Source organism: Etheostoma spectabile, chromosome 20 (assembly GCF_008692095.1).
Source record: "Etheostoma spectabile isolate EspeVRDwgs_2016 chromosome 20, UIUC_Espe_1.0, whole genome shotgun sequence".
In the NCBI taxonomy this organism is placed as follows: domain Eukaryota; kingdom Metazoa; phylum Chordata; class Actinopteri; order Perciformes; family Percidae; genus Etheostoma; species Etheostoma spectabile.
This window is the reverse complement of record NC_045752.1, coordinates 3,566,782-3,581,396: the sequence shown is the minus strand read 5'-3', so window position 1 is coordinate 3,581,396 and position 14,615 is coordinate 3,566,782. Positions and strand designations below refer to the sequence as shown.

At 39.6% G+C, this 14,615-nt stretch overlaps 1 protein-coding gene across 3 annotated transcripts in view; it reads left to right on the top strand.

The window, feature by feature from the left end:
- pld1a (phospholipase D1a) overlaps nucleotides 1–13,743 on the top strand; it is a 42,527-nt gene extending 28,784 nt beyond the window's left edge. For 2 of the 3 annotated variants that reach the window (XM_032501084.1, XM_032501083.1), the window contains exons 16-26: nucleotides 58–186; nucleotides 873–991; nucleotides 1,973–2,086; nucleotides 2,955–3,065; nucleotides 3,567–3,655; nucleotides 3,828–3,941; nucleotides 4,127–4,176; nucleotides 4,925–5,059; nucleotides 5,551–5,704; nucleotides 6,111–6,228; nucleotides 9,018–12,331. In XM_032501084.1, coding sequence (XP_032356975.1) covers nucleotides 58–186; nucleotides 873–991; nucleotides 1,973–2,086; nucleotides 2,955–3,065; nucleotides 3,567–3,655; nucleotides 3,828–3,941; nucleotides 4,127–4,176; nucleotides 4,925–5,059; nucleotides 5,551–5,704; nucleotides 6,111–6,228; nucleotides 9,018–9,242 — 1,358 coding nt within the window. In that variant the 3' untranslated portion in view covers nucleotides 9,243–12,331. Of the gene's footprint in view, nucleotides 1–57; nucleotides 187–872; nucleotides 992–1,972; nucleotides 2,087–2,954; nucleotides 3,066–3,566; nucleotides 3,656–3,827; nucleotides 3,942–4,126; nucleotides 4,177–4,924; nucleotides 5,060–5,550; nucleotides 5,705–6,110; nucleotides 6,229–9,017; nucleotides 12,332–13,594 lie in introns of those variants that run through there. The other variant, XR_004327048.1, reaches the window with a different exon arrangement.
- The last annotated feature ends 872 nt before the right edge of the window (nucleotides 13,744–14,615 follow it).

The window sequence follows — 14,615 nt, the reverse complement described above, 5'->3', positions numbered from 1 at the left end:
TCTGTGTGTGTGTCTGTGTGTGTGTCTGTGTGTGTGTCTGTGTGTGTGTCTGTGTAGGGAGTGGTTCAGTGCAAAGCCTAAAGACGGGTGTTGGAGAGTTGCAGGGAAACACGCGCTTCTGGCATGGAAAAGACTACTGCAACTTTGTCTACAAGGACTGGATCCAGTTGGAGAAACCTTTTGATGGTCTGGTTCACACACACTCTATTAGTTTGGTTTTAGTCCGAACAGTTTCCCCCATTGCTAGGTCTAAAACTACTTTTATTTATACAAAGCCCTACTTATTATTAAAGGTGCACTATGAGTATAATTTCATTTTTGTCTCAAATTGTAGGCTGCCCCCTGAATACACTGTGAAAAGGTCCGGTCTCGGGAGACAACACGGGGGGCGTAAACGTCAAACAAACAGTAGGGGCACAGGATAGGCGCCAAATTACAACAAACCACTCTAGCCAATCACTGACGAGATGGTTGGGGGCGGAGGTGGGGGTTGGTGACAGTTAGTCAGTCAGTCATGACAGTTATGGAAACATGGGGGAGGTTTTGTTTTGAATTTACTCGGAACATCAACAGAAGTGACAATGCAGGAAACTCATAGTGCACCTTTAATCGTAGTCTCATAATTTCTCTGTTATACCAGTTTGATGGAAACAGTCATCTGAAAAACTAATACATAGTGGAACAGAGTACCACAAAACACTACTTTTTTCTCTTCCTCTCTTTGCACCAAACTCTATGACCCCGCTGTTCTTCTTTCTCCCATTATTTCTATCCCTGGCTTCTTTATTCTACCATACTGTATCTTTTATATCCTCTCTTCATCTCACACTTTTTTTTCCCTGTCTCCATCGGGTTGCTTCTGCTCTGTGCAGACTTCATCGACAGGTACACCACTCCCAGAATGCCTTGGCATGACATTGCGTCAGTGGTTCATGGCAGAGCTGCGCGGGATGTGGCCAGGCACTTTATTCAGCGCTGGAACTTCACTAAGGTACTATCAGAATCAGAATCAGAATCAGCTTTATTCGCCAGGTATGAGGACACATACGAGGCATTTGTCTTTGGAGCATCGTTACTCACACTGTGCTTACACATACAAAACAACCAAAACAAAAATATACACACTAATGTATACACAATATATACATACTCTAAACAGAAACAATCATAATCATATCATAATACTAAGCTATTAAAAATAGCTCAATAGTTGTTGGCATGATTTCATAAATCATTAAACATACAGTACATGTGGCACAGTGAATCCTCAGGGTGAACTGGATCTGTGGATAGCTATCTTAGTGACTACCTTACCTATAGGCCTGTAAGCATATCATCAGTGGGATTTATATTTGCTAATATGTTAAATTCATGTTAAGAGTTATTAATGTTTTAAAAAAACAATAAAACACAAAAATGTACAATAATTAAACTACACTGATATCGTAACAGTACTGTTACACACACACACACACTGTGCACATTACCAAACACACAAAGATGTGGAGTAGGATTAAAACTTAAAGCTGAACGTGTTTGACTAAAAATTGGAAGTAAAATGAACTAATAAAAGGTAAAAGTTTCTTTGTTGCCAGGCTTTAACCCCATTTTTAGACAGATAGCCTATTCATTTATTTCCTTTATTTGTTTATTTCTAATGCTATTTAATACTAATCAATAAAGTCAATAGTAATCCTAGCAAGTAGTCGCTAACTAATGTAATTTAACTGTTGAAAATCATACATTGTTGACAAAAAAAAAATTGAGAGAACAATACACACTAACCTGGCAAAATCCTAGGAAAAGTCAGTGGAACGGAACAGTGGAAAAATACTGCAACTGGCACACATTTTCACTTTCCATGACATCAACTTTTTCCTCCCATTCTCCTGTTTTTTACTCTTTTCCATTTCTCCTCTAACCCTATATTTACCCTCTCTCTGCCAAATGTCTCCAACTGTCTCCACTACAGATCATGAAGCCAAAGTATCGCTCTCTGTCTTATCCGTTCCTGCTGCCCAAGTCTCACTCCACTGCCAATGACGTCCAATACCAAGTCCCGGACTGTGTCCATGCCAAAGTGCAGGTAAGACAACTGAAAAAGGACCATTTTTACCTTTCAACTGCACTCCTCATTAAACAACACATCTTGTGAAAATGAGAAATTGGGGCATACAACCAACCATTCACTAAGCCTTAAAAGAACCACTGGTAGAAAATTACAGAGAAGAGTATAAACTCCCACTTTCCCACACTACTTTCCACATCCCAGTCTGCAAGCACTGCTGGAGAAAGATAATAGAGAATGAGTGTAAAAAAATAAAAAAAATAAAAACTCTCCATGGGCCAGAAAGTTATATAACTGCACATGTTTGCACAAACCATGGACATTCAAAGGTTTAAAGCCGAAAGGAGCCAGCCTTTGAGTGAAATGTTGACTAAAATTAGAAGTGCACAAAGATCCTACCATAACGCCGTCAGGCTTTTAAGAGGAAGTGTTCTTTTGTTTTCTCTGCATTGTATAAATGATTGTGTTTCATTCAAAATGTCTGTTTTTTTAACTGACACCTCTGTTGACAACTATCTACCACTAATAATACACACCATTTAAAAAAAAAAAAAAGTCTTACATTGTTGGCTGTATTAAAATATTTGCAGGGAAATGAATGTCCTTGCAGGAATTATTTACCACATATTATTCATTAATGTAAGTAGTATTGAACCAAAAGGTTCATTAGTTAGTTTATAGGTGAGAAAAATCATAAAGAAATATGTTCTTTTTTATACTGGTGTTACCTTATGATGATCACTGACTTTCAGTAGTTTTTTTTTTTTTTATCATATAGGTACATTTAAGCATGCAATTTGATTGTTTAAATACACACTCATACCTGTTGTCAACTTAGTTTCCTCTATATACAGTAGCTCTTATTAATCTATACTATAATGTGTAGGTGTTGCGGTCCGCAGCAGATTGGTCGGCAGGCATCAAGTACCACGAGGAGTCCATCCACACTGCCTACATCCAGGTCATCGCTAAGAGCAAACACTACATATACATAGAGGTAAAGCAGCAGTGAGACCAGGGTATCAGAAGAATTACAATCAGAAAATGTTTTCTTTTTTTTTTCTTTTAGATTAGATTTAACTTTATTGTAATTGTAAATGTAGGGGCAACCAGTACTACGAAATGCAGTTTTTACATCTAATCAGTAGTGGTGACTGTAGTGCAGCTTCAAAAAGACATTTTTTTGCATTAGCAAATAAAATGCATAGAGTTCTGAGAAATCAGATAGTCCATATGATAGTAGAGACAGAATGCAGTACACAATAAGTACACTTATGTGGGATTTGCCTTGGGGAATGGTGCAAAAGACGAATACTGTGAGATTAAATTGTCATGAGAGTTCAGCTAAATTCTTGAGAGGCTTGTTTTTAATGTCAGTTATGAAATAGCTCCACTGAGATTTAATAATGTCATCAATGTAGTCAGTGACTCTCTCATTGTGGAATGAAATGCTCCTCTACTCTATAACTTTAAAGTGTTCTCCCCTCTCTCCTATCAGAACCAGTTTTTCATCAGTTGTGCTGACAACAAGACGGTGTACAACAAGATCGGAGACGCCATCATTGAAAGGATCATTAGAGCGCACAAGTACTTCCCTTTCTTTAAATGATTTGTCTTTTAAATAGCTCTTGTGGTTATAGGAAGGAAGTTTTAAGGTGCTGGGTACAAGCGTAGTCTCTTCTCTTCTTCTACTTCTGTTTCTCACATCTTAGCGCTGCTTGCCTGTGTCTTTATGTAACTGATGTGTGTTTGCTCACAGGGAGGGTAAGAAGTATCGTGTGTACGTGGTCACCCCCCTGCTTCCTGGCTTTGAGGGGGACATCACCACAGGAGGAGGGAACGCTATTCAGGCCGTTATGCACTTCAACTACAGGTGGACCACATGACACTTGAATAAGTCTGAGTTTTAGATAGAAAGAGGAAATGTGAAGGGAAATGAGAAAGTAGATGTGGAAGTGTCATTAAAACTCATTTGTGTTAACTTTCAAGATGATTTGAGTCCAGGATGTACACTATTTACGTGCTTTTTTGATGAGTTTTAATCTCCTGCCTCATCAGAACCATGATCAGAGGAGAATACTCAATCATCTCCCAGCTGAAAAAGGAGAGTAAGTACAAGAATAAACTATACCATTAAATGTTGTGATAACTAATAAAGAGGAGAAAAGTAAGTAGAGTAGAGTAAGAAAAGTGCTAGTCGGGGCAACCTCTGGCTCACCCAGTAGAGTGTGCGCCCCATGTAGGCTCAGTTCCTTGCAGCGGCCTGGATTTGAGTCCGACCTGCAGCCCTTTGTTGCGTGTCAACCCCCCCTCCCCTTCCTGTCTATCCACTGTTACTATCAAATAAAGGGGAAAAAACCACAAATAACATAATAATAATATTTTTTTTGAGAGAGGAGAAAAGAAATGTGCTAGTCTCGCATTGCCAGACCTATCTCCACAGCACTGTGGAGTAAGGTCTGGCTAAACCACAGATGCATTTTGGGATAGGAGAAAAAAAACGGTCTGGGTTGTTTGCATTCCTTTAAAACAATCACAATCGATACAAAATAGTCTCAGGAAGGAACTTGTTTTGGTGGAACATTTGTACTCTGCAAAAGAAAACACAACATGCAGTATAATGGTTAAGTGTTCACACAATACAGTAATGTGAGCTATTTAAATTAGCTGGATACATGGTTAAACTCCATTTGTTGTTACCAGTGTGTTGCTGTGTGTATTTTTTCCATAGCAATCCCCACCAATCGGTCCCAAAACGTCCCATTTAGAGAGTAAATGCCATGAACATATTCTTTTTAAATCTTTACATTCATTCACAAATCCTCTCCTCTCCTCTCCTCTCCTCTCCTCTCCCAGTGGATGACCACTGGATGAACTACATCTCCTTTGCTGGCCTGAGAACTCACGCTGAGCTGGAGGGCCGCCTGGTCACAGAGCTCATCTACGTGCACAGCAAGATGCTCATCGCTGACGACAACACAGTCATCATCGGTCAGTCTCCAATCAGCTCTCTCTGTCTCACACTCTTGTTCTGTCTCTTTTTTTTTCTTTTGTTTCATATGTGTTTTTAACCAACTTCTGTTTGAGGCAACTAGCCTCGCCGCCTGGACACCAATTGAGATGTGACACATCTTGAAATATGGCTCCATTTCTGTATATTTTAGCATGTGTGCAGCTAACAAATGGCCGTGCAAATACTGTTTAAATATGTGGTGGCTGATGCAACATAGCTTTCCTGCGCCCTCTGCTGGCTGATAAGACTCAGTTCATGCTCTCCAAAGGACTTTCAACAAATTTCAAGTTTTTTCTTCTTCTATTTTAGACATTAGTGTAAGTTTAGTTGTATTTCTACAGACCGTATTAATAAGTCGAAAAGGCATAAGGTTTGTTGTGTTATAGAACCATAACATCGTTTTTTATAGCATGGTTAAGATGAATGCAGTGATCCAGCTTCCATCCTTTGTACTGTGTATTTGTTTCAGGTTCTGCTAACATCAACGACAGAAGCATGCTGGGTAAACGTGACAGCGAAGTGGCTGTGATTGTTGAGGACTCTGAAAAGGTGGCTTCGATGATGGATGGACAGGAATATGAAGCTGGACCCTATGCACTTCAGCTTCGCCTTGAATGCTTCAGGTGTGTGTGTGAGTGTGTGTGTGTGTGTGTGTGTGTGTGTGTGTGTGTGTGTGTGTTTGTGGTTGTGTGTGTGTGTGTGTGCGTTTCTTTTATATATTTATCTGGCCTCCGTATCCCCACAGTATAGTCTTTTGAGAACAACCTTTTTTTAAATAAAGTGATCAAGTTTCATAATAAATGTACTCTATTTCTCATTTCTCGCTATCTTTAATCGTTTGTGTGTAGTTTGTTTACTTCAACTCTTTCACTAGTTGCACATACCTTCTTCTTTTTTTTTTATTTTGTACTTCACCATCTGTACTCATTTCTGTCTTGTGCTGCGGAAAAACCTGAATTTCCCCTCCGGGGATCAATAAAGGTGTATCTTATCTTATTTTATCTCATCTTATCTTCTGTTTCTCAACAGGACTATACTTGGAGGTCACACTGACACCAGTATTGACCTGTCTGATCCCATCAGTGATCGCTTCTATAAGGAGGTGTGGATGACCACAGCTGGCCGCAATGCCACCATTTATGAGAAGGTATGGACTGACATAATTGGTTTAGGGGGAAATTTACCTGAAGAAAAAGGCATGACTCATGAGGCTGAGGAATTGGCACATGTGCCATCTGTTTTTTTTCGATTGGTACGCACTGTAACTTAAGCATTATTTGCAGATGTCAACTAAAATATATATATATGTGCGTTTACTGTGTCTGCTGAAACCTTACGAGTTACTCTAGTTGTTAGTAGGGGCTATGTGGAAATATATATTTGTATATTTGACCTTTTTACTAAAAACATAAATTTGTCAGAGTTTCCCTCTGACTGGCAAGGTCAAACCATTACTGTATATAAACAAGTCAGCGAGTAAATTTCAGACAGCCAAGTTTAGGATTCACCAAAGAATCAGACATTATGTTCAGTGGCGATCTTGCCATCCATTCGGTTCTATCATTCATCATTATACTCCGCTAACATCAGGCAAACAAGAGCATCTGCCAGAGGCAACTGTGTAGTACAGCACAGGTGGAACACACTATCAAATCATTACTGAAACATACCCAGTCATGTGACCATTAACCAATCATGTTTTGCAGGATGCAATGTTTTAAATGGAACAAGTTTTTATTTTGGTATGATATAGCCTTTAGTGTTTATTCTCTGCTCCCCTGTCATCATTTGTGGATTTTCCTGCCCAGGGCCTGCTGATGTAGGCCCTCACAAGTGCACCTGCCTCTCTGTATGCACTAGTCACCTTCTCCTCTCTATTAAATAACTCTAACCGGGGAAAGAAATACACTTGTCACATCCACATTGCGTATTTGGAATCATAAACATTTAGGAGTCAAGACACCATCTGTCTACATGCCACTTAGCAGCAACCCCCCTGTTCCCTCCCTCTGTGGAGCATGGTGCTTTCAGGCTGCTGCGCCAGAGGGGCCTAGGCACAGTAGGGGACTTGTGTGTAAATTGGTGTCTTTACTACATTTGAACAGCTAGTTGAAAAATTTGAGCTTCCCCATACATATTTTTTTCAAGTACATGTAACTACGACACTTTTATAGAAAGATATATACAGATTTTCCACGTAGAAATTCCTATTGATAGGATTTTGAAGTTGCCCCTCTTAATGAAAGGACAGGTATCTCCCTCTGATCAATCCCTTTTAACCCTCTGGTCCCAGGACCTGGGAATAGATTTAACGCTGACTTGAGGGTCTATTCTTGGATGCTTCCACTCGTCTTCATTGTGTGCTAGGCATGGGGTAATTCAATGTAAGCTTCCACACCGTGTGTGGACAAAAGCTAGACTATCCCGAGACTGATCCAATCTGTGACAGATGTCGTCAGCATCGTGGCACTCTGGTTCATATGTGATGGACTTGTCCCTCTTACATACATACTGGTGTTATGTATTCTCTTCTGTCTCAGATTTGTTGCAGACACAGTTAGAGCCATGCCCTGTTGCGGCCTTGTTTGGAGTCCTCCCTGACATTGTCAAATTATCGATTATCAAATCCGACTTTGTTGCATTTCTTGTTCTCATAGCTACGTGGTTAATCTTGATTCACTGGAAAGCTAAGCATCCTCCCTCACATTCCTTATGGAGAAAAGATGTGCCATTGTTCTTCAAACATTAAAAGAGTAGACACTTGAAGATAGGTGATGTGTCAATTTAATGACATCTGGGGTGGCCTCTAGCTCACCCAGCAAGAGCGTTCACCCCATGTAGACGGAGTCCTGAAGATGCCCGGGTTTGAATCCGACCTGCAGCCCTTTGCTGCGTGTCATCCCCCATCTTTCCTGTCTAGTCTGCAGCCTCCAGAGGCTTTATAATCCAGTAACCACCATGATGTAGCCGATAGCCTGGTGGTATTGATCCTTGACACACTTGTTTTGACCTGAGATGTAACCATTTTTTGTGTGTTGTTGCTGTTTTGTTTTGATCTTTTTAATTTAGCTCAACTTCTTTTATTGATTAAATGGATGGGTGGTTTGGGAGGGGGGGAATGTGGGTGTTGTTTATAATTGTCTTTCTTTATTGATTAGTCTTTTTTTTTCTTTAAATTTTCTTTTTATTAGACTGTATTTTAAATCTATCTAGCATTTATGTATACTATTTCTTAGAAATATTATGATACGTACTTTTTCTCTGATTATTATTAAAACTGTTTGCATAAGAATACCGTATTATACTGATCACTCTAAACTAGACAACATGGAGCTTGTCCTTGTCCTGGTCCTTGTGAAAGGTACAGGGTGTTTCTGGGGGCAGAGCAGGAAGAGGAGATTCCCAGACCCAATGAGATAAACCGACAACATCCACGTAGTTATGACGTTGTATTAACATCCACTTTGTATAAAAAAAGCGGCTTTAGAGAGCTTCTAGGCATTTTCTGTACTATTTTGTAGTGTGGAAATTGTCTCCTTGTGTTCACAAGTAAAAATTAACTTTGCTATCTCCAAAGTCATTGGGATATGTCCTCAGGGAAATAGTCAATTCAATTCAAATCATAACAAGACTTATCTCAAAACACTTTAAGATAGAGTATGTCTAGACCAACACGCTATAATTTACAAAGACCCAACAATTCCAGTAATTCCCCCAAGAGCAGGCATTTTGTGTGCAGTGGCGCACAATAGTACCAAATATCATGGCAGTCTATCCAAATAGCTGTTGAGATATTTCACCATCAACCACGAAGGCCCAGCCATCCCAAGAGCCATCTACAAGAGTGGCTAAAACCTAGTGCTTCAGTTAAAGACAGTCCTATGTTAAGCAGGACATATGTGTGTGTACATACAGTATGTGTGTGTTTTTCTGCAGGTATTTCGCTGCCTTCCTTCGTCCCTGGTGAGGAACATGTCCGAGCTGGAGCAGTACCAGTCCAAACCGGGTTTGGCCCACACCGACCTGGGCCGCGCTCAAGAGGAGCTGCGCAAAATCCGAGGCTTCCTGGTCCAGTTTCCTCTGGACTTCCTGTCGGAGGAGAACCTCATGCCCTCTGTTGGAACAAAGGAGTCCATGGTCCCCACTGAGATCTGGACATAAAAGTATCTGCCATTTCTGCCAGCCACTGGAACATTGGATTTTAATTATTTCTTAAGCATCTTCGAGGGAAGTATCTGGATTGTGGTTGTCATCAAATGAGAAATATTGGATCATTGGAGAGGTCGCCTTTTAATCCAGAGATGAGTCTTCTCTGGACGGATGTGACTGCTGGGCATTGACAAATCTCTCAAATCTGTTTCTACTGAAAAACACTAAACTGTAGTTACAGCTTATTTGGGTAAGCATTAACACTTTTGGGGTGTACAGTATGAAGAACAAAAAAGATATTGCACTCGCAGATATTGCAGGCCAACATTTCTGACTGCATTCAGGCTGTGGAGATGAAAAACAGGCACATGAACTTTGGGTTTTGGGAATCAACTCAACTCTGCACTCTATCAGACCTTTTGGACTGTTGGTAAAGCTCACAAGACAGTGAGGATTTCGGAGGAACCAGGGTGAGGCGGTAGTGAAGTTTTTGACAATGACACTAATAAATAGTTGGGTCGTTCAACTCAACAGAGACAGTGATGCATGTGATTTACTGAGTTTGTGGTGCATGCTCAGACGATGTATTAGTGCTGTGTACGCTGTTCATGAGCTCACAGGGGACTCGGTGAGCTGCTTCAAATGAGTTTAAAAGCTAGTAATCTCAGATGCATCTTAAGGATCTTTTCTGTAACACAAATTTCAACGTTGAGAAAGTGACACATTTATTGGAGGCTATCTGATAAGTTTATTTACTGTGGATTGTAGTTATGATTTTCAGTTGACATGTCTTTGGCAAGCAGTTTTACAATGTGCCACTCAATCCACAACGTTTTCTCAGGTGCCAAATTATACTCAGCAATGAACACATTGTGTTGAATACTTTCGATACCTGCAGATGATGTAAAGGGTTGTGAAAGACTTGTTAACCGGTATGTCTTTTTTGTGTTCCAAACAAGCCATGTATTCAGAGAATGCACCAAGTAACTCCACACTCTCTCTCCCTCACTAATTTACAGATTTGGTCTCTCATGGCATTGCTTGCATTTCCCGTAAATGAAGTGGCTCCTATAGTGGGATTAGAGGTCCACAAACCCTGAAAAGCTTTGTCTTATCATTGGCAGAGCAAGAATTATTGTTTCCACTCACAAGAGATTCACCTCGGCATATGAAACCAGTTGTATAATGTATTGTGTGGCTCTGAAGCAGGCTTTGAATAGTTGAGTAGAAGTAGGAAATAAATACTCAAAATCAATCTCTGCCTTTGTTAGCAACACTAAATTGCTGGAGTACCAGTAACACCAAATCTAACGTATTTGTCCAGGAAGGACAGAGTAACAGATGTCCAATGAAGTCCAATCCAAGAGCCCTTCAACACCTTTTGTAACAATTCTATTTGGACTGTGTTTGTAGTAGTTGTACTGGACAAATCCAACACATGCGTTAGCTCTTTACTGTGCAGCACATGTACAGTGACAATTTTACAACAGTGGTGCATGATTATACTAACAGTGCTCAAATCATGTTAACACTATTGCTATAATGCATGTGTCAATCACATCTCTGAAAAGAAACCCACATAATTCCTGTTAAATGTGTTTTTGTGACAGATACTTATTAGACATGAGGTCTGGACTTTACTGCTGAAATCAAAGTGCTGAGCTGATCCAGGTGCAAAGCTCTTTCAGTTCAGTTACATCATACTGTGTTCAGAGGGGGGAGTAGAAAATGATCATGGCTGAGATGATCAAAGGCTTGTGGGAAATAAATGTCAGAGGCTGGATGAGACAATCGGCCCCCAAATTCAATTGAGTCATTTCCTCTTTGCTCAGCAGATGGTGCTAGCTTCTTAAAAACAGTTTGTGTACAGAGAGCCCAATACGGGCTCTTGGGTTGTGCCGTCTATTTTTCTCAGTCTTATAGCAACGGCTTTCTATTAAGTGAAGAAATACAGTACGGTGTTTTTGCAACAATGTAAACAATGAAAAATACTAAAAAAATATTTTTCATATAGCATGCAACTGAAAACTGTCATTTGAAGATTACAGTTTGAAATCGCTTGTTACCAGTTTACTGGCAGTTCCAGTGGTTTTCTTTCTGAAGCTTTTTACTCCGAGTGGACATGAATGCTCCTCTGTTGTACTGTAATGTAACAGCCTGTTTCTGGCAAAGGGTATGCGAGCTACAGCATGGAGCAATTGTTGTAAATTTGTACTTGTGGATGTATGGAATATTTTTTTTTAAATATTTGTCACAGTGTCTTGTTTGATTACCAGCCGGCTCTAAATGTGAAGTTAAAGAACCACGCCTTCATAATCCATCTTTTTTTCAGTTATGGTGACATATGCTTTAACATGTCAAAGCAAATAATTGATTTATGACCTGCTCTAAGGTATTGAAACAAGACTGGCTGGCTTAGATACTGCCAGTAAGAGGAGTCTTGAAAATCAACAACATAAATGGATTCATTTTACAGAGATCCTTGGTATTGTCATAAACAGACTACACACCCTTTAATGATAACTTACATAAAACACCCGACATGTGAATCACAGGCATTTATTTAACAGAAGCAGACAGTAACTGCATTGCATGGGATCCGATAATAAAAATATAGATTTGTTTTATTTAGTTTTTTAATAATGGGACCAGCAATTTGAATGTTAACTGAAGTGATGATAAATGAACACATGACAGCCTTTGTTTTGACAAAGACAAACCGTTTTGCTTTTCGGTTTGTGCTGATTTGGACATCACTTTATTGTTTACCAGAGCTGTATTTGTCATTGCATTGTCAATGGAATATGAATCATTGAACATTCTTTGAAGGTGTATTTTTTTCTTCTTTTAATACCGCACGCAGGTATGGATGGTTGTGGATTTGAAACTAAACCTGTGTTTTTTTTATTGTAACCATCACCAGCAGTCTGTCCCGTCAACTTTCTGTAACCCTCGGCCTCAGTTCAGCTGATCTTGCTTCCACGGTTTATGTACAATACTTTTTTTTGTACAATAGAAAGAATTCCTAGTTTCTGTCTGTTCATGTAACACAGTGTAACTCAATAATTTCAATGGCTAAAAAATAAAATGAATGTTCTTTATTTATTTCTCTTTTATTGAATACTTTCATTCTAGTTGATGGAAAAACATTTTGAGAAATATTAGGTCTTGCCAATGCTTTGCTTCTATGTTCTGGTTTAATGTTATTAAAACAAAAGCTATGATTGTAAAAAAGGGAAAAAAAACTGTGTTTAACTGCAAGTAATCTGGTTATAGGTTGTCAAATGCATCAGGAGTTTAAAGCTTTAGTGCATAGCTTTTTGATATTAGTGGGTGTCCGTTACATTCAAGCCATTGCCGAATGACTATCTGCTCCACACAACTCTCTCTGTGTTCCTCAGTATGGCTGTGTCCTGTACAGTGACTTTCCCACGCAGAAACTTGAGTGAACACAATCTACTCTTCCGAAGAGTCCATCGTGTTTTTTAAACGTTTATTTTTTTAATCCTCTGTGTCCTCCTTGGCAACAAGCAAATGCATGGGGAAGGTTGAGGGGGGGGTCGCGGTCACAGAACGCTTGTATCATGTGGACTTGTGGACGCTCCGACAGTGTAGTTATAATTACTTTGAGAATTCCTCATGGGGAGACAGAAACTGTGCCCTGTAGCTTTAAATGGACATACACACTTTACTGGGGTGTGTGTGTGTGTGTGTGTGTGTTGGGGGGGGTGTCACAGAAGGCTTGTATCATGTGGACGCGCCGACAGTGTAGTTATCATTACTTTGAGAATTCCTCATGGGGAGACAGAAACTGTGCACTGTAGCTTTAAATGGACATACACACTTTACTAGGGTTAGTGTGTGTGTGTGTGTGTGTGTGTGTGTGTGTGTGTGTGTGTATGTGTTTGGGGGGGCGGTCACAGAAGGCTTGTATCATGTGGTCGCGCCAACAGTGTAGTTATCATTACTTTGAGAATTCCTCATGGGGAGACAGAAACTGTGCGCTGTGTTTCTCTGCTTTACTGGGAACATTCAAACAAACATAAAGCTGCTGATTCCAATGAAATCCACTTTCTGTGCCAACTCTTATGTAAAATAACCAGAAAGCCTCCGGCAGATTGTTTTCCTGAGGCTGTAGAAGGAGGAATTCTGTGGAAAACACACCTGTCAACACCTGTCAAGAGCAGAGCTGCTTCATAACAGACAAGTGACTCATTGTTTTGTACTTTTCTTTGGAATCATGGCCTCCTAGTGATGATCGTCAGACATGTCTTTGGCAAACAGTTTTAACATGTGCCACACACTTCATGAACACATTTCAACAACAATTAACACATTTTGTTGAATACTTTCAACACTCGCAGATTATGTGAAAGGATTGTTAACATGTCTAGCCTATGTCTTTTGTGTTCTAAACAAGCCATGTAGTCATAGTATGCACCCGGTAACTCCACGCTCTCTCACTAATTTACAGATCTGGTCTCTCATGGCATTGATTGCAATTTGTCAAATTTTAAAGATTATTGTTTCCAGTTACAATGAATTTGCCTCAGCCTATGAAACCAGTTGTATAATGTATTGTGTGGCTCTGAAGCAGGCTTTCCAAAGTTAAGTAGAAGTAGGAAATAAATACTGTATCGTGTGGTTCTGGAGGAAGTGGAGTAGATGGAGGAAATGGCAGAAAAAAGAAAATACTAAAACTAAAGTAAATGTCTGTCTCTTGTGAGTCCAATTCTAAATTACTGGAGTTTCCACTTTAAGACAAAATCTAATGTAGTCTAGTTGTCCAGGATGGACAGAGCAACAGATACACCTGAAGTCCATTCCAAGAGCCCTACAATACCTTTCATAACAATCATATTTGGACTGCGTCATCTTAAATGCTATTTTTGATCTCATAATTTTTGTAGTTGTTGTACTGGATTGCATGATATTCTGAAGTGTTTTTGTTATTTTGTCCATCCCTAATTGTAGTGGCGTAAACAAAAGATTTGTTTTCTGGAATAGAATCACATATATAGTATTTTTTTAGTATAATATAATGATATGGTATATAATTTGTTTCTTAAATAAAACAATGACACATACTAAAAAAGACATGTATCACACTAGTCAAGGGTCTATGTTTTTCAAAATAAAACAACAGCAGTAGTGGCGTAAACAAAGGTTTTAAATGTCCTCATGTCTTCGAATAACATAGCATACAGTGTGACATCACGCACGCACATCATTTAATAAACCGTTGGTGCTCATCAATACAATACATTTGTTATAGGTTTGTTGGAAAGAAAAGGGGGGGAAAAAAGAAGTTTGGGAGTCCCTTCTTCCTCCTGAAACCCCTCCCATAACAGGCGTGGTTTGCTGAGGCAGTATAGGCAGTGCGCT